The sequence below is a fragment of the Delphinus delphis genome, chromosome 16 (assembly GCF_949987515.2).
Source record: "Delphinus delphis chromosome 16, mDelDel1.2, whole genome shotgun sequence".
NCBI lineage: Eukaryota > Metazoa > Chordata > Mammalia > Artiodactyla > Delphinidae > Delphinus > Delphinus delphis.
Genome location: NC_082698.1, coordinates 72024919 through 72050962, shown reverse-complemented (window position 1 = coordinate 72050962; position 26044 = coordinate 72024919). Strand labels below are relative to the sequence as shown.

Here is a 26044-nt window from a genome sequence, read left to right as displayed (position 1 = left end):
AACCCAACATCCCCTTGAGTGTCTACTGCATGCCAAGCACTGAGGAACGGAAGTGAACAAGGCAAATTCTGCCCCTGAAGGAATGAACACATCTGCCATCTCCCAAAGGGGAGACCTATGTGATGGGGGCCTGGAGAAGGGGCGGTCTCATGAATGGGCACGTAACCCAGTGTGTGGCTAGTAAACAGGCAGTGCCAGCGCACGCTGGGGTCGGGGAGGAAGTATAGTCTACTTGCATTTACTAGGTGAAGGGGTAGGAAAGGACATTTAAGGGCAGGAGGTACATCTTAGAGAAGCCAGAGAAATCTACTGAAATTCCAGGAACCAGCAGTTCAGCAGAGTGGGAGCTTTGAGAATGTGAGGGGTGTGTCTGTGAAGCAAGCAGGGGCTGGAGCACACAGTGCCTGGTAAACCACAGGAAGTTTACCTGGATCCAGAGGCCAATGGAAGCCACTGGAAATCTGTGAGCCAGCAACGGCCAGCTTGGATTTCTGCTTCAGACCAGTGTCTCTGGTCTTGAACAAGAGTCACCACAAACTAGATACTGGTGATTCTCTGAACTATTCCCCATCCTCAGCAAAATAAATAAAAGCACTAGAAAAGACTGTCACAACTGTCCTCTACGGTTTTGTGGGGATTTGTTTTTTAATCAAATACAAAGAGATTATATGAAACATATAGAAAAAATCTAAGAATAGCCTCCTTAAGAAGACTGGATTTGTGTATGATTAGACCTAACTGTGAGGTCATACTTTTCTCAGAGTTGTGTCTAAAGTTGGGTGTTACCATAAGAACCTAAGAAAAAAAGTTTTAAAGCAGGAAAAAAAAAATGACACACACTACACCTTTTTATAAGGGCAATGTTGATCTGATAGCTTCACAGAGTCTGCCAAAACTAAGTCTTAAAAAATGGAAAATAATGTATTAGGCTTCCAGAACAAATAATCCAAAATCCACAATATTAACTATACGGTGGCTTTTACTGGTTAATGAAATCATTACACTGTTGATGTTTAAAATAGCCAGGTTTTCTAATCATGCCGTACTAACATGTTTTTCTACTATAACTTCAAAATGCCTTTGTATTCCTCTATTTCCCTAAACTTCTATAATGAAAGACTAATTTTATAGATAGAAAAAGACAACTAAACTCTAGTGATTTAACATAGGTATTTATTTTCTAACCAAACACATGGCGAAGGCCTGAAGTGGTATAGAAAACACACCTTAGAGAACTAGCCACGCCAAGTATGAGACCCTGCTTATACCCTGAGAAACTAGTCCAGAACTTACAAGCCATTCAATTACTGCCCACAATTGCATTTCCTCATCTTCTCAGAGACCGCGACCCCTGGACACATCTCACTACACTGAGTCAGACAGTCTCCGATTACACTTTAACTCACAGGACAAGCCAGATAGACTTAGTCTAACATCTAAAAACTACTCAACAGCGTGACTGAGCATTTGTTGTTTATTTTCTCCACTCCAAAGGAGAAATTATGATCGATAATAAGCAGTCTGGTTCAGCTGCTGATTTACTGGGAGAAATCAGATAATCACTCAAAACATTCCATTCCACCTCTAAGCCAAAGAAAACACACCGGGGGCAAGTGGTAACACCAGACACTTGTGGACCTGGATGAAGGGCCTCGTACAGTTGGTTCTTCCCCAAAGATGACGTTTACCTCTATCATACAAATGCGGAGAACACAGACCCATGAAGCCAGTCCTTTACTAAATGGGTAGCTGGACCAGAGTAAACGCCTATATACCAAAAGAGACAGAAAAGACCACTGGTTAAGAACTTCCATGGGCCTTTGGACTTGGCTTAAAAAAAGAGGGCACAATAATGAGATATTACTACACACCTATTAGAATGGGCAAAATCCAAAACAGACAACATCAAATGCTAGCAAGGACGTGGAGCAACAGGAACTCTCATTCATTGCTGGTGGGAATGCAAAATGCTACAGCCACTTCAAAAAGACTGTCTGGCAGTTTCTCAACAAAATAAACACACTCTCACCATACCATCCAGTAATTGTGCTCCTTAGTATTTACCCAAATGAGCTGAAACCTCTGTCCACCCAAAAACTTGTACACAGATGTTTACTGCAGCTTTATTAATAACTGCCAAAACTTGGAAGCAACCAAGTCCTTCAGTAGGTAAATGGATGAGTAAGCTGTGGTACAGCCAAACAATGGAATATTATTCAACACTAAAAAGAAATGAGCTATCAAGCCATGAAAAAACATGGAGGAAACTTAAATGCATATTACTAAGTGAAAGAAGTCAATGTGAAAAGGCTACAGGCTGTGTGATTCCAACTATATGACTTTCTGGAAAAGACAAAACTATGGAGACAGTAAAAAGATCAGTGGTGGCCAGGGGTTAGGGACAGATGAAAAATCAGAGCACAGGGGATTTTGGGGGCACCGGATCTGCTCTATATACTATTATGGTGCTACATGTCATTTTACACTTGCCCAGACCCACAGAATGTACAACACCAAGAGTGAACCCTAATGTAAACTATAGACTTGGGGTGATTAAGATGTTTCAATGTTGGGTCATTGATTGTAACGAATGTACCACTCAGATGGGGGATGTTGATAATGGAGGATGGGAGGAAGGGCAGGGAATATTGGGGAAATCTCTGCACCTTCTCCTTAAATTTTCTGCAAACCTAAAACTACTCTAAAAAACAGTTTTAATAAAAGCACACTGCTCTCTTCCCAGGGTGTAGCTGATTAGCAAGGTAACTTCCTGAATACGTTCAAGGAAAATGAAAGACATCCATAATCGCCTTTTGTGTTCAAAACATGAAAGTTAATATCACAATTAGAGGAACTAGTGAGAGCCATGAAGGCAAGTACTAATAGGATTCTGGTACCATCTTCCCTTCAAATAAACTCGAAAGTGAAAAATCTAGCAAAGCCTTCACTTAATTGAATATCTAGACCTTGTCAAACACTTCCTGGGCAGCTACCAGCAAGGGCTATATGTCAGTTAGAGTTGTCAGGGGCTGTGCAGCTTAACCTTGACATAGACTATGACAGTGTTGTTCAATGGAATCCTTACATCCACAGACCCAGTTCATGTGGTCGCACACATTTCTCCTCGCAAATTACACACCCTAGAGGTCAAACCCCCCAAACACAATCTGCGTCCTAGGTCAGTTAACTCTAACTCTCAAAAGCTGAAAGGAATCTCTCCTCTGCATTTGCCTTAGTAACACCTGCCAAGTACTAGGGAACTCAGGAAACCACAGGCACTTTATTTGTTTCCCTGATTATATTAATCAGAGATTAAAGAAGCATGGAGAAATTTCTGGTACGTATAGGCTGTCATCTAAAACAATTTTAAAATTTGACTCAGTGAGGCCACAGAACATTTCACAAGGCGTATTTGGTGAAATGTCAGTTTTAGTTGCGGGAAGTACCAAGGAAGCCACCACCTCGCACGCTCTTCTCGCCAAGTATTCAGAGGTCTCTGATCTTATACACCAGGAACGAATGTGTTTGTCCATGCAAAGCCAACGTGTGGTGTACAATTTACAGACCTACTTTTTAATATGGCCAGGTGTCAAACAGATAACCCTTTCCTAGTCTCTCCACCCCCCCCATCCTCCCTCCCAAACAAAAACAGCCTGAATTGCTCACAGTACGCAAGAAGCCAGAGATTCTGTTTCGTGTAAGTGTTGCTGCTTTTGGTGGTTCACATTCTCCAAGAAACCGACGAACCCTCTCATTTACTAACTCCAACCTTAACTAAATTGCTTCCACCGGCTTCTCCCTCTTCTCAAACCCCCACTCACCGTAGACATCTCTCTCAGCCAAAAAAGCTACTCAAGAGGCTTGGAAGCGGCTGCCTCTGCAAATTCCTCCCCCTTCCTACCAAAAGGGCACTTCAAGAACTTTACAGTCTGCAGACACATGCATATGGCTCCAATGCCATCCACCAGGGCTGGATTTGAGCATGCGGAGTGTCTTTCAACAATCAATTTCTAGTTAGGCTGCCCATCACACTGAAACTGGGGTGAAAACCTGCTTTCTAAGCAAATTCAGAATGCCACCCAGTTCCCAAGTGTGAGCTAGCACTGGGGGGGAGCATACACACACGCCCTCCTCCACTGAAGACTTTTTCCTGGCACAGGGGCATCCTAAACTCGCCCCATTTCCTTTCCAGGGTCGTGATCTTTGATCTGCCCCCAAGTTCATGCCTTTTTCTCCACCTGAAGGTTCAGCCTAATCAGCTATTCTGCAGCAGCAATAGCAATTTATCCCCTTGGTTTCTTGACACTTTCCTCTCTCCTCCTGGCTGTGAATCTGTTTTGATCTCAACAGGGCTATCTGTAGGAGGATCCTGGAAGTTAATGATGTGGCTAGCTGGCAGGGATGGTAGGTGAGAGCACACAATGTACTTTTTCCAGTTATGTTTCGCCTCACCATAGCTAATAGTGGCCTTTCTAAAGGCCTGCTACACTAAAAGGGAGACCTACACCCCTAAACTTCCCCTCTTCGGGGGCGCCTCTGGAGGCCAGGTGGAAACAGAACAGACAGCCCGGACTCCGAGGCAAAATATCCCTAGACACTCCACCACCAATGAAGCAAACACACGTACATCTTGCTCAGCAAGGGAGTCAGTCGATGCCCTTCACCCAGGTTTCGGCCGGTTCAGGCTTCGTAGCCTTCACTCCGTCCAGGCCGGTATAAGATGCTGCATTCTCCCGGCTGTACACCGCCGCCGCCACCCCCCACCCAAGGAAAGGGCTTCCAACGGAGGTGGGAGCATTAGCTCCGGTACCCGCCCTTCCCTCTCGATCCTGGCCAGAAAAACTCCACTTCCCGGATTCCCGGCCACTCTCTCCCGCCCCCTCCCCGGCCGATCCAGCCATAGCGCCGTCCTGATGCCAGCGAAGTACCCAGCCCAGCTGCGCACCCCCCGAACCCCAACGCAGGCCCCCGGAACAGGCCCCGGCTTCCTCCCTCTCCCTCTGCCTAGGGCTCCCGGGCTCTGAACGCACCCCTCAAGCAAACTAGGACTGAAAAAAGTCCCACCCCGCCTCCCCAGCCACGCCGCCGGCCTCCAGCTCCGCCCGGGAGGGGCCTCCTCCCCAGAGGCGACAAGGAAACGCGGGTGGTGGTTCCAGCAGCCTCCTCCCGCACCCCGCGAGGGGCCTGGACCCGGGGAGGGCAGACCCGCGCGGCCCCGAAGGGACACCTCCCTCTCCCCCACCCTCCGGGGCCAGCGGGTCTTGGCAGGGAGCGTGCTCTCTGCGGGTCCTCGGGAGCCTCGGGGAGCCCGGGGGCCGCCCGGGTCTGGGAGCAGTGTCTCCCGGGGGCGGGCGGAGGTCGGCGCTGCGGCGCGCCCGTGGGGGACACTCACGATGGTCACGCTGGCTTTGCGCAGGTCGCGGTTCTCCTCCTGCAGCGCCTTGCACTTGAGTTTGTAGGTCTCCAGCTCGATCTTGAGCACCTTGTTCTCCTGCTGCAGCGAGGCCAGGCGGTTGGTGAGCTCCTCCAGGCGGAACGGCGAGATGACAATGCCCCCCGACTTCCCACCGCCGCCGCCTCCCCCGCCGCCACCGCCGCCGCCGGCGCCCGAAGTCGACGAGCAAGACGACTGCATGGCGGCCGAGCTGCCGCTGCTGCCCCCCGCCCCGTCCGTGTCGCTCTCGCTGGCGCTGTCCGCCATGGCCGCGGCGGGCTGGGGAGACGACGAGGAGGAGGAGCAGGGAGGCGGCGGCGGCGAAGGCTGGGCTGCGAATGAGTGGGCGCCGGTCGAGCACAGGGGAGCGCCGAGCTGGGAGCCTGGCAGCAGGGCGCAGACTCGGAGTGGCTGCGAGAGAAAGAGAGGGAGCTTCCCGCTGCCAAGGGACCTCCTCTGCCAGCGAACAGAGACCCCGCCCGGGCTCGGGCAGTATTGCACTGGGGCGCGCTCCAGCCGGGCCTGGCGCGCTCGCTAGGCCGCCCTGCAAAGCCGGCCGAAAGCTCCGAGACCCGCCCCCCTCCGCCGCCGCCGCCGCCGCCGCCGCCGCAGCCGCCCTCCTCCTGGCGTGCGCCGGACGGCTGGGGAAGCGCGGGCCCGGCCGGGGCGGGAAGGCCAGGCCAACCTACGCGCCAGCCGCTCGCCGGCCACAAGTGTTACGAGGGTGGGCCTCCCAGCCCCCTGACCTAAGCCCGAGGCCGCCCATCCTCTTCCGGGCTCAAGCCAGCTCCTGGGAGAAGGAAACCTAACGACCCACTAGCCTCGCAGGTGCTGGGGACACGTGGAAAGGTCAGCCCGGCTCTGGTATCCAGCCCCGGCCGAGCCCGTGGCCCCATCTTCCGCCGACAGTGTGTGCTCCTGTCTCCCTCTGTCTGTTTCAGACATACACGCAGCCCTTTTAGTTTGATCTCCGTGAGCTTGCCTGGGAAGCTTCGGATAGCGCTCACAGAACAGAAAGTTACCCTACAAGGAGCCGAGTAGGGCGAGGCGACAGCAGCCACAGGTTAACCTCGTTAAGAAAAAATTTGCAGAAAAGACACGCCGCCCTCTCTACTCCTCCTCCTCCTAATCTGGTAAACCACACTGCGCGCAATTGTTTAAACAAGGTGCAACTTTTTTTCTCTCTCTGCATCTTGCAGACAATGCCAGGACCTGTAGCGCAATAGGATTAAGACAGTAACATTTATCTAATCCCAAAAGAAAAAAAGAGAAGCACTTTCTGTGGATTAAAACGTCTCTTTTAAGTGCCAATTTTCCAAAGTAACTGCAGACAGAGCATTCGGCTATACTAATAGTGGTGATTAAGTGGGAATACAACATAACCATCATTCTTCTTTACGATCATTTAGCCCACTTGTAGGAAAGTTTAGTAGGTCAAAAATAAAACAGAGTAATTATGCTACTGTGGTCTAATTCAGGGTTCTAGTTTTGAAAAGCATAAGAAATTCAAAATCAAAACTTGTATTTCCCCTCTCCCCTCCCAAACAAAGGCTTACAGGAAATTGGCCCAGCAGGTGAGATGATTCTAAACACTTTACACGGTTGACACAAAACAGCTTTCACTTATGTATAAAAATCAGAAAATGAAACTGACCAGACTAGTTTTATTATCCAAGCGTAGCCAACGGAAGAACAAACACATGGAAACAAAAAATAGGAAAAAATAAAGTGTAAAATTTTTTTTATTGTTTTGCACTCTGGGGAAAGTTTATAAAGTGTTAGGAAGAATAAAGAAGTGGCTTTAATGATTTTTATTCCAACTCCTCCATTATCTTTAAACCTAAACTTGACTTAATGATTACACTGTTATTCAATGGCTAATGAAAACTGGTACCCGGGAGTAAACTGAAACCTCCAAGTGTTCCAAATGACATCGTCTTTTACCAAGATGGCTGCTTCTAGCAGACAGCTCCAAAATGCCAACTGCAATTAAGCCCCAAATTTCTCCTAATTATTTTTTAGTTTAGTACTAGAGGACTTCTGGACTTAGCCACTGTTGCTGTAGCAGGAACAAAAAGAAAACTAGAGAGCTGGCTTTACTCTTCAGAAGCATACAACCAATGTAAATAATTCTGTTAGAAGTGATCCAGTTTAATTTTCACTGAAACTGACTCCTCTCGCTGACTTTTCCTTTTGGGGATCTGCTACATGAGACAAGCAGCTCGTTAAATTGGAAACGGCTTCTGGAAAACTCACTTGCTGGGTGAAATGGAGGAGCAATGCTAGCAGGGAGCAGTGCCACAAGGCGAAACTCAGACTTAACAGCATTCTTTCCACTTTATCCAGCACCGTGATAGAATCTTAAGAGCCAGTCTGGCTTCCATACTTCACAAGTTTCCATTGTTCCCTATCCCACAGTATCTTAAAGCTTCCACTTTTCAAGCTTACTTAGAAACATTCCTTCCAGGCAAAGCAGGGGGCAAGCTGGCTCTCAGCTTTATCACCAACTGCCTCAGAAAGAGGACCTACTGCTACAAGTCAGCAGAGGGGTGGGGTTTAAAGTGCCTGACTTTCTTAAAGGGCCCACGGTTATGGTAACTTAAAATGGATTGGTCTTGAACAGGATCTGGAGGAAAACAGCATTCTGACCTGGTACCCACAGGCAGTAACTGTGTTTAGAAGACTTTAGGGAGAAAGCCATCTTCTAAAGCTTCCCTGCTGATACAGATGGGAATAAACTGGAGAATATTTTTTCACTGTGGTTTTTTATTGTTATTGCAAAGCAAAAGCGTGTCTAATTTTCTACTTGTAAAAGTGGTTCCCCTTATAAACAGACCATTTATCACAACACTGGTTCAGTAATAGCATTACAATGAAAACACTAGTTAGAAAACCAATAATATCATAAAACTTCTTCCCAGCTTTCCAGGGGAAATGAATCAGAAGACTAAATGGTAGTCTGTGTTGCCTGGAGGAAGAAGAGACAAATGTAGATCGTCACTTCCATTGGAGAAATAACAAAATTTTCTTTTGTCCTAAATTCGAGCTGCAAAAATATGACAACAAAGATAAAGAATACCTATAGTCTAATTACAAAGCACAACATCGAAATCTGTCCCAGTCCATTTGTGCGGCTGATTTACTCCACGGCCTTGGAACTTTCAATAATAAAGCTAAAATAAGGGCATAAATCATAGGCGATTTTTGTTGTTTAATTTTTAGTGGCTCTAAATAAATTGCTGTACGTATCTAATTACATTAGTGTGAGATACAAGTGATTTCATTCAAACTCTGAAAGGATTTAGTGGTTGCAGAACCCACCATTGCAGTTTTAAAAAGAATTGGAGTAAGCCAAGTATGAGATGGTTATCACAGATTATCAGAATTTGGATAGAATCGTAGAATGTGCCACTGGGGTGCTATCATTTCTTGAAAGGTAATTGATAGTGTTTATTTAAATATATCTTGATTTAGAGGCTAAGTCTAGTCCCTAAGTCTGGTACAGAGTTTCTCACCCTCAGCACTATTAACACTTGGAGCCAGAAAATTCTTTTTTTTTAAATTGAAGTATAGTTGATTTGCAATGTCATGTTACTTTCAGGTGTACAGCACAGTGATTCAGTTATATATATATATATATATATATATTCTTTTTCAGATTCTTTTCCCATATGGGTTATTACAAAATACTGAGTATAGTTCCCTGTGCTATGGCTCTACAGTAGGTCCTTGTTTGTTATCTATTTTACATATACCAATGTGTATATGTTAATCCCATCCTCCTAATTTCTCCCTCCCCACCTTCCCCTTGAGTTACCATAAATTTGTTTCCTATGTCTGTGGGTCTATTTCTGTTTTGTAAATAAGTTCATTTGTATCTTTTTTTTTTTTCAGATTCTACATATAAGTGATATCATATGATATTTGTCTTTTTCCATCTGGCTTACTTCACTTAGTATGATAATCTCTAGGTCCATTGGAAAATTGTTCACTGGGGGCATGGGTAGAGGGGCTGTCCCGTGCATTGTAAGACGTTTACCAGCATTCCCAGCCTCTACCCACTAGACACCAATAGCGTGCTGACCAAGTGTCTCCAGAAGTTGCAAAATTGCCCAAGGTTGAGAACCACTGATCTAGTAGAACAATTACTTTTGCAGGGCAAAAGCAGGCCCACTTTGGAGTGGCTCTTCAGGCAACATATTGATAACATACCAGTGAGCCATTAAGAGAGGCTCCCTCTCATTTCAGATTCCCAGTGTCTGGGTATTCCCTGGTGGTCCAGTGGTTAGGACTCTGTGCTGTCACTGCTGAGGGCCCAGGTTCAGTCCCTGGTTGGGGAACTAAGATCCCACAAGCCGCATGGCGCTACAGAAAAAAAAAAACCAAAAACGAACCAATTCCCAGTGTCAACTAGCCAGGAGATCCTGGACCCAAACAGTCACATCCACACTTACACTTCTTACTATTGTTTGTCTTCAATCACCCATTTCTTTAACATGCCTTTTCAATATTTACACTGATTAACATTTAACTACCCTTGCATATGCAGTATCCAACCCAGGCAAGAGATAAAGCCTACAAGATAAATTACATATCTCATCTCTACCCTCCCACATGTGTTTACTCACTATTTGTTTACAGGAATCAAAACCATTTCTACCAACAGCAGTCTGAAGAACTGTCATCAGTAAATCAAGTGAGAATCAAGATTTTCAACAAAAAATGAAATATATGACTTACATGTCTGAAAATCTGGCAGTCTGAAAAACCTAAAACATATCTTGACACAGATCATACAGAACTGCTGAGCAGGAAATGCTTTTTAAATCCTACTAAATACACAGCAGAGCTTGAAAGAAAGAAAGGGAAATCCCAGGCTCCAAAAGCAAAGAGGAAAGCTGGAAACAAACCAAATGTCCACCTACAATATAAATCCTGTTATATTCATGCAGTGAAATAATATACAACAATGAGAATAAACAAACTACAACTCCAAGAAACAATACGAGTGAACCTCAGAAATACAATGATAAGCAAAGGAAGCCAGATTCAAAAGGATGTATGCTGTGATTGCATTTATACAAAGTTCAAAGGTAGGCAAAATTAATCTATGATGCTAGAAGTCAGAATAATGATTCTTCTTGGGAGGAAATAGTGTTTGGAAAGGATATTAGGAGATTTCTAGTAATGTTCTTTTTCTTTATCTGGGTACATGTTACATAGGTATGTTCACTTGTGAAAAGATATTGAGTTATATATTTATAATCTGTGTGCTTTTCTATATGTATGTTATACTTCAATAAAATGTATGAATCAAAAAGGGAAGGGGCAGCGTACTAGAAACCAGAGCAGTAACCTGGTAGCTGAAACAGGAGCAGTAGACTTGTGAGTCTTCCTAACCATGACATTTGAGTTTAATGCCCACCAGGGACAGGACTTTGAGGCCTTGGGGCCATATAAGGCAGGAAGATGTATCTAAGATACCTACAAAATACCAGACTGTCAAAGAGCTACACCACACTGAAAGGCTGGATTGGAGGGGAATGTCTTCCTACCAGTAAACAGGAAGATAACAAGAAAGATTGTTTTCCTTAAACTGGGTTCAGAGTTTAAAAGAAAATCTCTTTGGAAAAGTTACAATCTAGACCCAACCTCCATGGTGTTAAGGGCTTCACATATATACCTCATACTAGCTACCTGGTCCAGACATCCCCAAAATGATATAATATCTTAAAAGTTGGGCTGGCATGGGAACTCTTTGGGTGATGCAGTGTTCTATATCTTGACTGTGGTGATGGTTCCACAAATGTATACATTTGTCAGATCTCATCAAACATACTTTAAAAGGGTGTTTGTACTCTGTGTAAAATCCAACTAAAAAAATAAACTGACAAAAAATAGTTGGCATAGGGATGGTAATATCCCTAGTGCACCTGGCAGAAACAAATACAAATTTACTCTGGAAGCAGTCTCAAAATGAAGATGGGATTACAACTGAAAATTATAAAACACACAGAGAAAGAATCCATCTTGAACAAAAATTAGCAAACAATAAACACCAGGATGGTATCACTATCCCTAGAACTTTAATTAAGACCAGTGTTGGACAGAGTTGGATTGGATAAAATTAAGTATGTTTAAAATAACTAGAGCCACAAAGGAAGGAATAGAAAACATAAGACAGAAAAAAAACACAATCAGAATTGAAGACAGAACAATCAGAATCACAAAATTATTAAATAGAACATTTAGAACTTAAAAACATAGTATGGTAAAACCCATTAACCAAAGACTAGGAACACACCTGCAGTCAAAAAAAACTAGCTTCATCTAGCTTGCTATAGCAAAGGAGAATGTACACCAGAGCAGTTGTTGGAGGGCTTTATTATAGAATTTGTACTTGAACTTGGTGAACTAAGCAGGGTTTAAGAAAGCAGGTGTTGGTTCTAGATCTGATGTTGTTGAGGAGCGGAGGAAATCTGGTGATTGAATATCTTGATAATTTTTATGTAAAAAGCAGGAGTATTAAAGCATGGCTGGAGTTATAACTGTCAAAGAAGCAGTAGTCACTCACATTAGTCAAGGGTACTATTTAATTATTCTTATGGCTGCAGAGTGTACTTCTTTCTGTCTTGTTCCAAACACCTAGATGGAGAGGTGTTATCTGGTCATTGTTTTTACTCTGTTAGCATTGTCATTTTTCAATTATAAACACCTGAACTTCCACCTGATCAGTTTTTTATTTTATTAAGTGATTAACTTTTAAAACCCTCAAGGAGTTCAATTATTTAGCAGATTGATATAGCTGAAGAGAGAATTAGCAAAGTAGAAAATAAATCTGAGGATATTAGAATGCAGCATAGAGACATACAGTGTTATAAGAGCAGATAGGAGACTTAGAGGATAGAATGACAAGGTCTAGCATACATACTATAGATATTTAGGATGGAGATGCAATATTCAAAGTGATAATAGCTGAGAACTTTCCATAATTGTTAGAAAATATGAATGGTCATATTCAGGAGGTAAAATGATAATGGCATAGGATAAATAAAAATAAAGCTATATCAAGAGAAATTCACACATATACTAGTAAAAATTCTGGAGACCAAGTGCAAAAAAAATAAAAACGATCTTATGTAAAACCAGAGAGAAAAAAGAAAACAGGGATTACCTATAAAGGACAACTACCTAAAATTAGAGTGTCAACATATTTCTGGGTTCTTTTCTTTTCTGTTTTTTGGGCCATGCTGCACAGCTTGCAGGATCTTAGTTCCCTGACCAGGGATCAGACCCAGGCCCCCTCAGTGAAAGCGCCAAATCCTAACCGCTGGACCACCAGGGAATTCCCGTCAACAGATTTCTTAATAGCAACAATAAAATCCAGAAGACAGTACAATAATAACATCAAAACGCTAAGAGAAAATAACTGTGCTATGATTCTGTGCACAGCTATACAGCTATTGAACAATAAGACTCAATTAAAGACACTTTAAGACAAATGCAATACCACTAACAAAGTCCAGCTGAAAGAATTTCTAGGTGTTCTACTGGAAGGAACAAGATACAAGAAAGAACCATGAGCAAAGAAACCTGGAAGGAAGTGGATAAATTTAAATAAATACTATCTACACAAATATATAATAATAATAATGATGAATAATGGGAGTTAAAAAACCAACAATAATAATAATTACTATTTTAGGGAGAACTAAACTAAACTACAACAAATTAGTAGAGAGGAATTAGAGTTAAGGCGTTCTAAAAACTTTATGTTTAATAGGAGAGTAGAGATAATGACTCATGTTTTTGTTAAGTTGAATGATGCATGTTAAAAATTTAAAGTAAACCATTAAAGGAATAGAAATGGAATTTTTAACTTCCAAATCAATCAAGGGGAATAAAAGAGAACAGCAAATGCTGATCAATCCACTAGGAGGTTTAAAAAAATAAAAGGAGGGCTTCCCTGGCGGCACAGTGGTTGACAGTCTGCCTGCTGATGCAGGGGACACGGGTTTGTGCCCCGGTCCGGGAGGATCCCACATGCCACGGAGCGGCTGGGCCCGTGAGCCATGGCCGCTGAGCCTGCGCGTCCAGAGCCTGTGCTCTGCAACGGGAGAGGCCACAGCAGTGAGAGGCCCGCGTACTGCAAAATAAATAAATAAATATAAATATAAGGAGCAAAGAGAACAGAGAAAATCAGAATGAATAGAAATCACACACATGAACACAAAAATTAGAGAAATTTATGCAAACATATGAGAAAGCATGATAACTGTAATTGACCCTACCTATAAAAACGTAGCAATAATCAGATTGGGAAAAAAGAAAGAAAAATTCAGCCTTTTTAAAATAAGACATTAAAACTAAGGACTTAAAAATATTAAAAGAATGAAAAAAGGTATATTATACAAAAACTTACCAAAACTGAAGAAACCATATTAAAATAAGCCCCTCAAAGAAATCAAAAGCGCTATAAGCAGTATAAACTATAACAGAAAGGAGACACCTAATAACTAAAGAAACAAATAGAAAGGAAAATTTTACAACGTGTTAATGCACCTAGTAATATAGCCTCATATACGTGTATTAAAAATTAACAGATTATAAATATAAATTGACAAATCCACCATCATTGTATGTGATCATAGCACATATCTCTGTTGTAAGATTAAGCAAATGAAAAATTAAAAAGAATGTGGAAGATTTGAACACAATTAACAACATTGATCAAATGTGTGTGTGTGTGTGTGTGTGTGTGTGTGTGTGTGTATACCTGCACCTGACATTAATAGAACAAACATTCTATTCAGGCACACAATTTACCAAAACTGACAATAAACTAGGTCTCAAAGCAAGTCTCAACACATAATATCTCATATTTATTAGGCGCTTACTCTGTGCGAGGCACTGGCTCAATGCTTCAGTGCTTCACACGTATTAACTTGTTTAACCCTCACAATAACCCTACTGGAGTAGGTATTATTATTATCCCCATGTTAAAGATGAGGAAACTCAGGATAAAAAGAAATAAAGAAAATTGCCTGAACTCATCAACTGATGAATTGGACTGCTGTTCAAACTAATGTAGTCTGCAGATATGCACTTTTTTTTTGTTCAGAGAGAAAATTTTAAAAGATACGTGCAAGTACATGTTCTAATCACCCTGAATTGATAAGTTTTGGCATTTGGTCATATTTCTTCTAGTATTTTCCTTTTTTCAAAAAGACATAGAACCCTTATAGTTAAGTCCCCTTTAACAACCATTAACAGTTCGATTTCCAACCTCTTCTCCATGATATATATGAATCCTCCCAGTTTTATGTGTACTTTATATATTTATAACAGCCAATGTGCCACCATTAAAAATGTTTAATATTGGTATTGGTGACCATGTATGTGCAAATGTGCACATATACATGGACATCAATTTTAACAGTTACATGGAGAAGGTAAAACAGGGCATCCTGAGTAGAAAAAAAAAATAGCTTATCCTGTAGGAAATACATCAGAACTGTTGTCTTTTTCTTTCTAAGGAGGAGGTGTTTATCCTAAAGTAAAACAGAGACATCATAATGCTTCACTCCAAATAATTTTCCTACATAACCACAAAACAATGATTATCCCTAATAAAATTAACTGTGATTCCCTTAATAACATATAATACTGTATCAATATCAAAATTTTCCCAGTTGTCTCCAGCATGTCATTTACTGCTGGCTTATTCAAATTAAGATTTAATCAAAGATCACACATTGCATTGCACTTGGGGCTTTTCTGTCTCTTCAGTCTCTTTTATCTTAATAAAGGCCTCCCATCACTTTTTCGTGTCATTAAAATACTGAAGATAATTGTAGAGTATCCCACTTCTAGGTTTGCCCAATTTTTTCTTTAGATATTGTTTTAACTTTTTTCTCTGCCCTTTGTATGTCCTGTAAACCAGAATTTAGGTCTAGAGCTTGTTTAGATTCAGGTTAAATATTTTTAGCGCGAATACTTCATTCGTGAGTCTATGTGCTTCACATCACAATACATTAGGAAGCACATAATGTCTGATTGTTGACTAAAAATGGATGGTAAGATTAATAACTGAGTTAAAGAGATGACACTCAGGTTCCACCATTGCAATGCTATGGTTTACCTTTTTTTCCCAGCAAATAGTTGGTGGGGTGGTATTTTGGCAATGGGTACGTTGTCATCCTGTCTCCCATCATCACTTGACCTAATGGTTTCAACATTCATGGATGACCTAGGTTCAAAGAGTCATTTCTTTAAGGGTTCCAAAATGGTTATTGTCTAGTTCTGTCCTTTCTTCTACATCTATATTAGCTGTCATTCTTTTTTTTTTTTTTAATTCATTTTTGGTTGTGTTGGGTCTTCATTGCTGCCCAGGCTTTCTCTAGTTGCGGCGAGCAGGGGCTACTCTTCATTGCGGTGTGTGTGCTGGTGGCTTCTCTTGTTGCGGCGCACAGGCTCTAGGTGCGCGGGCTTCAGTAGTTGTGGCGCACAGGCTTAGTTGCTCTGTGGCCTGTGAGATCTTCCCGGACCAGGGATCGAACCCGTGTCCCCTGCATTAAGCGGGCGGATTCTTAACCACTGTGCCACCAGGGAAGCCCAAAGGCATATACTCTTAACAGCCATGATCTCTTGCTTCTCCAAAGAATCAGTACCAAGATTTCTGATCATAATGCAATTAAATGAGAATTATTAATAAAATATGATGAAAATAATATGTATATTTAGAAATTTAAAATAGTTTCTAAATAATTGTGGGTCAGAAGTGAATTAAATGTAAAAATTAAGACATTTATAACAATGATAACTTAAAATCTACCCATCAAACATGTGGGATACTGTTAAAGCCACAAAATAACAGAGGAACAGATAGTAAGATTCAGCAAGGAAAAAAAGATAAGGGGCAAATACCTATAAGCAATTTTATGGCAAGAAATAAAAAATTTAGACAAAAGGTACATTTTTGTAGGAAAAAAATAGCTTGCCAAGAAAAAATAGAAAACCTGAATTTAAACATTTAACAAATTGAGTCAGAAGTTTAAAATGTTCCCCCCAGAAAACTCTCCCCTGTCGTCTGAAAGGTTTATAAGAAAATGCTACCAATCAAAGAACAAATAAGCCCTGTCTTATACAAAGTGTTCCAGAAAGTAGAAAAACAAGGAAACAACCCACAACTATTTTATGAGGATTATAAACCTGATACTAAAACCAGACGAGGGTAGTACATAAAAAAAAAAGAAAGAAAGAAAGTTAAATGCTATTAGACTGCTAAGTATTCACCAAAATTGTTCATATCTCCCAACTTCCCTTGCAGTTAGGTGTAGGTATATGACAATGTTCCCGAAGTGGAATATAAGTGAAAGCAATATATGCCACCACCCACATGGAGACTTAAAAATTTCAAGCACAAGCTTTCATGTTTTTTTCCTTTATGACTAACTGTAATGATGACCTCCAGGTCTACCGTAAAGAACCCAAATTCAAGATGGCAGAGCCCCTGTCAGCCTCCATCCCTGAAAGACTACATATAGCAGATAAGATATTTGCATCTCATATGCAAAGGATTAGTATCAGAATATAGAAACAACTCCTATAAGTGAATAAGAAAAAGACAAACAATCCATTAAGAAAAAAAAGGCAAAAGCTATTGATCGGACAATTCAGCAGAAGTACAAAACCAAATTGCCAATAAAGGACAAAATGCTCAATCTCACTAGCAATAAGTGAAACCCGAAATAATATTACAGTAAGATACCCTTGCATAACCTTCAAATTGGCAACAAAATTTAAATCTAACAATAGCGAGCATTGGTGAGAACATGAGGCAGTGACAACTGTCTCATTCATTGCTGACAGAAGCATAAAAAGGAGAAAAATTTGGGAATAACCAATCAAGTTGAAAATGCACATTTCTTATAATCCACCAATTCCATTCCTTAATATACATTCTAGAAAACAATTGCATGCAAACACATTAACAGAATCTTTGCAAAGAGAAAGAGCTCTTTGTGAAAGAGCAAAACATAAGAATAAATAAATGTTCATCAGCAGGAAAGAAGATGAACGCATTCTATGCAGCAAGAAAACTAAATTCTCTAGGACAATATGTATCAACAAGGATAATTCTCCAAAACACGTTAAGGGGAAACAAAACAAGTAGCAGAGACATAGTACGTATGATATGATTTACATACAATTCAAAAGTAGGCAAAACAATGACCATTTGTGAATACTTACATATGTAGTAAATATAAATAGTAAATATACAAAAGCTATATATAATGATAAACACCAAATTCAGGATAGTGGTTGCCTCTAGGAAGGGAGAGAAAATAACAGAGGGCTTCAACTGTGTCTGTCATATTTTATTTCCTTAAAAAAAAAGTATAGAAAGGATTAGATGTAAATGTAAGAAAATGTTAAGATTTGACAAGGGTGGGTCCTGCGTGCCAGGCTGCTCAATATTTTTCTGTACATTTAAAATACAATTGACCATATGCTTATGAATTTGCCTACTCCCTAAAATTTATCTGTAATTCCCAGATCAATACACACATGGGGCTTTTTTGGTCACTGGAAGGCATGCACAGTGTCAAACAACTTGAGTCACTTGATCCCCATATTCCCAGCTGAGGCAGAAGGCAGCACTGCCTTACAAAGTCCTTTTTGTGGTCTGTTTAGTGCTTCGTGTTTTGCATTTTTGTGGTTTTTGTTGATGGTTTCACTACTTAAAATGGCCCTCAAGTGTATAAGAAAGCTGTGCGGCCTCGTGTGTTAGATTTGGTGCCTGCAGGCATGTTATGTATAGTGGTGTTGGCCCTGAGTTCAGTGTTAGTGAATGAACAATTATATATTGTTCATTAAACGAGGTGTCTTTAAAAAGAAGCACACATAGGGCTTCCCTGGTGGCGCAGTGGTTGAGAGTCCGCCTGCCGATGCAGGGGACACGGGTTCGTGCCCCGGTCCGGGAAGATCCCACATGCGGCAGAGTGGCTGGGCCCGTGAGCCATGGCCGCTGAGCCTGCGCATCCGGAGCCTGTGCTCCGCAACGGGAGAGGCCACAACGGTGAGAGGCCCGCGTACCGCAAAAAAAAAAAGAAAAAAGAAAAGAAACACAGATAGAGCAAGCTTATGTATTGATAGGTTGATGAAAAATTGTGACCATAAAGTCACAGGAACCTAACCTTGTTCTTGTGAAGCAATGACTCGTAATTCAATGTTTGCTAATTTGCTATGTCGGGGACAGGGAAATTTCCCTCCTACCTCCCTTGAGTTCTTCTGACTGATTTAATAATTAAATTGACACAAGACAGATAAACAGGAAAACAAACATACAAACTGGAGAGCTCATAGAAATGGGAGTCCTGAACTGACCAAAGCAGGCTGTCTATATATCATTTTTAGATAATTATTTGTGAAGATTTAATAAAGGTCCTTGTGCTTAGGGTAGCAGACTAATGAAGAAGTAACAAAGTTTGTTTATACATCTTTCTTAGTCTTGAATTCCATAACTCTGGTAATAAGGATACTTTCTATCCTCCTGTTATAGGAAAGATACTTTCACATGGGAGATGTATTTCCTGCTTTCAGGGAGAAAGAGTGGGGTCAGAATGCTTTTCTATATCAATTTTTTTCCACCAGCTGTTTCTCAAGTAACTTTAAATCAAAATAATCAATATACTATTGGGCCGTATCTTGGGGTGATCTGCTCTGGGCCCCAACAGTTGATTATTCTGCATTTGCAGAGAGAGTATAGACCATAATTACCATGAATAACAAGAATCAACTGTATTTAATTTAAAATATTACAGCATATATTTCCATGAAAGGTGCAAGCTGTGGTATCTCCCTGCAATTCCACTCCTAGGCGTACACCCAAAAGGACTGAAAATGTATGTTCATACAGAAATGTGGATGCAAATGTTCGTAGCAACATTATTCACAATGGCCAAAAAGTTGAAATAACCCAAATGTCTGTGAACTGATAAATGGATAAATTAATGTGATATACTCATACAATGAATATCATTCAGCCATTAGAAGGAATAAGACATGCTACAACATACATGAACCTTGAAAACTTTATGCTGAGTGAAAGAAGCCGGACATAAAAGGCACATTGTACGACTCCATTTTCATGAAATGTCCAGAATAGAGAGATCTATAGAGACAGACAGTAAATTAGTGGCTTCCAAGGACTTGGGGAAGGGAGAAATGAGGGGTGACTGCTAATGGGTATTGTTCAAGGCCACATATACAAAAAGGAAGCCTTCACAGTTCATTAGTTTTTAAAATGCATGTTCTCATATGATGAACCAGTGATCACAAAGCAGGGTCTGCTGAGCCTGAATGACCATCTCATCCAGGTTTGTTATTCTTTTCTTTCCTTCCTTCCTCTGTCCCTCCCTTCCTTCCTTCCATTTTGAACTTTCCACTGTGGAAGTTTTACCACAGGTTCAAAATAGACTCTATAATGGACTTCCTATTCATTTAGAGAGTATAGTGGAGGGTCAGACAGATCCATCACCTACCCTCAACAATTATTACATGGCCGATTTTTTTTAAATCTACAGCCCCATTTGTTCTTGTGTTAGGTTTGGTACTCTGACAAATAACTGTGAAGACGGGATAAAATGACCAAAAGATTTACTGGGGAAAATACTTGAGGGAAAAGGGGAAGAGAGCCAGAGAAGGCTAGGAGAGCTGCCAGACTGCAGCACAAGCAGTGGCACTGTGGAGAAGAGAAAGGAGGTGGGGTAGGAAAAGTCTTAGACCTCAGTGCAATTTTAAGAAATTTTCAGCAAAGTGAATTTTTGAGCCAAGGTGACATGTCAGATGAGTCCCCATCTCCTAGGAATGGGCCTGCCTTAGATCTCTGCTGCACTCAGTCATTGGCCAGGAATAGTTCATGAGAAGCATGGCCTTAGTGTAAACCGGTAATGTCAGAGTACAGTTCAGCTGGGTGCAGTTTCCTACATTCACCTAATGTTTTCACAGACAAAATTGCACATAAATTCAAAGTTTGCATTATGCTCAATAATTTCTTAATAAATCAATTGCATGGAATATTGCATGGAAAATTCTCATTTTCAATACAAGTGTTACAGTAAAACTGACAGAATGGCAAAGGGTATTTCCACGTCCCCTTCAAGTAACACTGAAAACATACATTGAAAAAAAAGGGGAGGGCTTCCCTGGTGGCGCAGTGGTTGACAGTCCGCCTGCCGATGCAGGGGACGCGGGTTCGTGCCCCGGTCCGGGAAGATCCCACATGCCGCAGAGTGGCTGGGCCCGTGAGCCATGGCCGCTGAGCCTGCGCGTCCGAAGCCTGTGCGCCGCAACAGGAGAGGCCACAGTGAGAGGCCCGCGTACCGCAAAAAAAAAAAAAAAAAAAAAAGAAAAAAATGGGGAGCCTGGCAGGTCACCAATTCACTTCCGCTCCAGAAAAATTATGGGCTGGAGTTCAATCTTATATCTTTGATGTGCACGTATTTATTTCTACATGTTTGTCAGAAAGAATGAGGTATACTCAAACATGTGTTTGAAACTATTTGGAGACATTTATATATCACCTGGAGAATTACCTTTAACCCTTTGATTTTTCAGGTTGTTCACTGAACACGTTATTTTTTCTTTCCTTTCTCTTTTCCCCAAAGTTTGTCAATTTTAAAAGAAATTTTTCTTTTAAAGTTTCTCTGAATGGTTCACCACTTAGGAATATATTTCTTTTGTCCAGAAAAGTACTAATTGAAAATTTTAAGGGGCTTCCTTGAATTCCCTATTCCCCAGAGGCAAAAAAAAAAAAAAAAAAAAAAGAAACATATGATGTTGGCAATATCAGTACAGTAACAAATTTATAAGGAAAGTTTTCTTCATATTGCTGTAATTTGGGAACGAATGGGGCAGTAGAAGAAATGATATCAAATGGATATAGGAGATTGAGTTACATAGGTTTTGTTTTTCTTTTACTGTGATATATTCATAATTCCAATCCCCACAACATTCTCTGGAATGACTATTTATTGGAGCCTACTCAAAAATAAATTTTATTTTTAAATTCTCCCAAGTTCTCCCTTTTTCCATGTTAAACAGTTATGGTTCCTCCAGCCATTTCTCGTTTGGTACAATTTTAAGTTCTTTCACTACCATCTTTGCATTTCTTTTGGAGAAGCTTCTGTGCCTTAGTGGCCCAGAGCTCCTCAGTCTTGGAACTGTTAACATTTTAAATCAGATAATTCTCTGCTGTGGGAGACTGTTCTGTGCTCCACACGTAGTATAGCAGCATCCCTGGCCTTTAAGAACTAGATGCCAGTCATACAACCCCTCCCTCCCCTAGTTGTGACAAACAACATTGTCTACAAATGTTCCCTGGGGACAAAATTGCCCTTGGTTGAGAACTACTGGTCTAGCCACTGAAGAACAAAGAAGAAATTCCGAATGTAACGAAGACTTTATACTTTCTATTTGAAAAACAAAAGGCCCTCGCACTTTGGGAGGAGCAGATCGCTCTCCAGAGTAAAGAAGGATTATTTGTAGTTTAGAAAGGACAGGATGAAGAGAGCAGAGAGAAGAAGCTCACCCCCGGGAAAGAAGCTCTTAATGTTTTCCTGCCTGAAGGCATTTCAGTATAGAAATGTCTCATATGTGATTATAGGATCTGCTACCATGCTTACTCTGTTACAGATCTCCGTAAATTTTACTACATCCTGGAAAGCTTTGGGTCAGATTGTATGATTTGTGAACTTAAGAAAGGGACTCAGTTCCTCATCTGGGTTGATCTAGTGCAAAATACAAATACTTTTGTGCGCAATAGGAGCCTGGAGACTGTGGAATCTACAGAACTCTCCTTTGACCTTCCTTGAGATGTGGACTCAAATTTTATCAGGTTCTTAAGAACCTGTTCAATTCCAGCTGACATCTGTGTATCATGTGCATCTTAACCATCAGAGCAGAAGAGGTCTGTAACCTCTCTTGTTTTGGACACCTATTAATATGAAACTGAAACAGGAGGGAAGGGGGCAGGGCATCACCTTTAAAAGAATGACTTAGCTGTTGAGGACACGACATAAACTGGTTAGAATCAACTAGGTCCAAGATGGTGGGAGATTCAACTTCCAGTGGACCTTGAGCCTCATTATACGCTCATTGTAATACAATAGCTAAATGACTCACCCACAGGTGCCACGACACTTCTGAGGCCAACCATAAAAGGCCAAGAAGTAGACGTGGGCAGTGGTCCAATTCCTGGAAATTCCCTCACTTTTCCTGAAATAGTTGGAATAATTCGCCCACTCATTAGCCTATGAAATTACCCAGCCCATAAAAGCTAACCACCCTGTATTTCAGGGCCTCTTGCTTTCTGAGATGGCCCACACTGTGCCTGTAGAGTGTGTTTCTCCCATGCCACTCGCACTTTCCAAGATGACCCCATGCCCTGGGGCCACTCTCGCCTTTTGAGACGGACCACATTCTGTCTATGGAACCTGTCTGTCTCTAAATAAATCCGGTGCTTACCTCTCGCTTTGGCTCTCACCGAATTCCTTCTGTGCTGAGACATAAAGAACCTGAACTTCAGTAGGTCTTGAGACCAGGTGTGTGATTATAATTAAAAGACAGTGGGTTCAAATCCCAGTCTGGGTTTTAGCTGGGTTCGGGTCCCAGCCTGTGGGTTCAAGTCCCATCTTAGTTGTGCGGTTTCAAAACCAAGTGCCTCTGCCGAGTTCATGATTAACCTCTCTATCCAGAACGCTGTTCCCTTTCTGGTTCCGCACGTGTTGCCCTCAGGACCGAGGAGTATCAAAGAAAGGACGGGATTGAAACTGAGCAGCACCCTGTGCGGCCCTCCTGGGCACAAAAGCCTTACCATGTCCCCCATTTCTTTTTTTTTTAAGTTAATTAATTAATTTATTTATTTTTGGCTGCGTGGGGTCTTCGTTACCGCGTCCGGGCTTTCTCTAGCTGTGGCGAGCGGGGACTTCTCTTGCTGCGGAGCGCGGGCTCTAGGCACGCGGGCCTCTGTAGCTGTGGCACGTGGGCTCAGTAGTGGCTCGTGGGCTCTAGGGCACAGGCTCAGTAGTTGTAGCACACGGGCTTACTTGCTCTGCCGCATGTGGTATCGTCCCAGACCAGGGATCGAACCTGTGTCCCCTGCATTTGGCAGGCGGATTCTTAACCACCGCACCACCAAGGAAGTTCCTCCCCCCCCCCCCCCCCCATTTCTTGTTTGTAGGATAAAGGTTTCGGCCTCCTAGACTTTCACTGAGTTCCTAAGGGCAGATTCAAATAGTTACTAATTAGCAGAGTGAGGGAATGCAGAAACAGAGGAAAGGCAGTCAAGAAACAATAGTGCAGCAATGGGGCAGCATCCTGGTTCCTCAAGGGATACACGTAACAATCGGATACATCTCTGAGCTCTTCTATAGGAACTAAGGCCCCCAGACAGGCTGGAACCAGAAGAGTAATGACTGAGATTCCTGGAGCACCACCTTGTTACCTCCTCACCAAGCAATCAGAGGAAGGTCACACGCCCTGTAGACCTCTCCCCACATTTTACCTATAAAAACTCTTCCCCTAAACCTATTGAGGAGTTAGGGGTTTTTTGTTTGTTTGTTTTTTGTTGTTTTTTTTTTGCAGTACGCAGGCCTCTCACTGTTGTGGCCTCTCCCGTTGTGGAGCACAGGCTCCGGACGTGCAGGCTCAGCGGCCATGGCTCATGGGCCCAGCCGCTCCACGGCATGTGGGATCTTCCCGGACCGGGGCACGAACCCGTGTCCCCTGCATCGGCAGGCGGACTCCCAACTGCTGCGCCACCAGGGAAGCCCTATCTGCACTTTTCTTCACCACAACCCCGTGTCAGTAGATTGGCTTTATTGTGCACAGGTGTGTGGACCTCGTTTGGTTTGGTGACAAATATACTCTAGTATTTTTCTCCCAGACACATTGCAGTGATGATTTCTTTATATGCGTGTGTGTGTGTGTGAGAGAGAGAGAGAAGTATTATTTAGAAGCTAAGAGCATTGACTCTAGAGTTGGACTCCTTGAATTCAAATCGTGGCATTGTCACTTTACCTCTACCACTATGCTATGCTGTCTTTAAACTTCAATGTCCTCGCACTCAAAAATAGGGATAATAATATTATTTGTCTCATGGGGCTACTTGAGAGGATTAAATGAGCTTGTGTGCACAGCACGTAGCAGAATCTGAAAAGGTGTTAGCCTTTGACGAATGTTGGCTAGAATTATTTAGTCCTAACTCACCTTTATATACGTTTTCTTTCACAGGTGCTAACTCATAATTCTCCCATCATGGGCTTATGTCTTTGTTGTCGCTTGGCTCTAAGTGCAGGAATTTACATTCATCTCTCATTAATCTCATCTTGATGAGAGCATGGCACTCAGAATCAGATAACTTTGGTTTCGATTTCAACTCTACTCACATCTTACCAGAATTATGAAAATTAAATCAAAACAGTATGTGGCGGGCTTCCCTGGTGGCGCAGTGGTTGAGAGTCCGCCTGCCGATGCAGGAGACGCGGGTTCGTGCCCCGGTCCGGGAAGATCTCACATGCCGTGGAGTGGCTGGGCCCGTGAGCCATGGCCGCTGAGCCTGCGCGTCCGGAGCCTGTGCTCCTCAACGGGAGAGGCCATAGCAATGAGAAGCCCGCGTACCGCAAAAAAAAAAAAAGAAAGAAAGAAAACAATATGTGGCAAAAGACTAAATCAGTGGTTCTTAACCAGGGGTGATTTTTGCCTCCCAGGTGACCCTTGGTGTTGCCGAAATTTGGCCTCTGTACACCTGTGCCGGATTAAATCTCGGAGACAGAGTTTTGGGTGAAGTAGGAAGAAATAGCTTTATTGCTTTGCCAGGCAAAGGGGGCCACAGGAGGCTAATACCCTCCAAACTGCGTGTCCCACCCTGGAGGGGGCAGTGAGGAGTCTTATAGTGTTCAGGGAGCAGGGCCTGATCAGCTCGTGGACGTTCTTCTGATTGGTTGGTGGTGAGGTAATTGGGAGTCAGCATCACCAACTTTCTGATTCCAACTGGTCTGGGGTCCACGTGCTTGTGGGCAGCATACAGTTAATTTCTTCCAGCTGGTGGGGTTTTTAGTATCTGCAAAACAGCTCAAAAAATATAGCTCAGAATATTATCTACAGCCCTTGAGGAAAAACTAAAGGTCTTTGACTTTGTTTAATGGCTCAAGTTTCATTATTTTGTCTTGCTTGACTGTTTTCCTTTCTTTCTGCATTTTCTCACTTCTCTGATTAAATTTATTCTTTGACTAAAGTTTTTCTACAGACAAAAGGCAGTCGGAGGACATGGGTTGGGGTACTCTGGGAAGGTCTCATAGGGTCCTGCTCAGTTACATTGGCAGTGTTTGGAGACATTTTTGGTTGTCACAACTGGAGGCTCTTACTAGCATGTAGTGGGTAGAGGCCAGGGAGGCTGCTACATCACTGCTACACATCTTACAGTGCGCAGGAGAGATCCTCGCAACAAACAATTATCCAGTTCCAAATGTTAACAGCACTGAGGTTGAAAAGCCCTGCATTAAACTGAAAATGTCAGCTGTTATCTCTTCTAGCACCAACAAAATC

The 26044-nt window shown here is 42.3% G+C and overlaps 1 protein-coding gene and 1 non-coding gene across 4 annotated transcripts in view; one reads left to right on the top strand and one right to left on the bottom strand.

Annotated features, from left to right (window-relative positions):
• CCDC6 (coiled-coil domain containing 6) overlaps positions 1 to 5835 on the bottom strand; it is a 149392-nt gene extending 143557 nt beyond the window's left edge. For all 3 annotated transcript variants that reach the window (XM_060034954.1, XM_060034953.1, XM_060034955.1), the window contains exon 1: positions 5393 to 5835. In XM_060034954.1, the coding sequence (XP_059890937.1) occupies positions 5393 to 5701 (309 nt within the window). In that variant the 5' untranslated portion in view covers positions 5702 to 5835. The remainder of the gene's footprint in view (positions 1 to 5392) is intronic.
• Positions 5836 to 9701: 3866 nt separating this feature from the next.
• On the top strand, positions 9702 to 9774 carry TRNAD-GUC (transfer RNA aspartic acid (anticodon GUC)). Its single transcript has one exon. It is a non-coding gene; the product is annotated as a tRNA-Asp (tRNA).
• The last annotated feature ends 16270 nt before the right edge of the window (positions 9775 to 26044 follow it).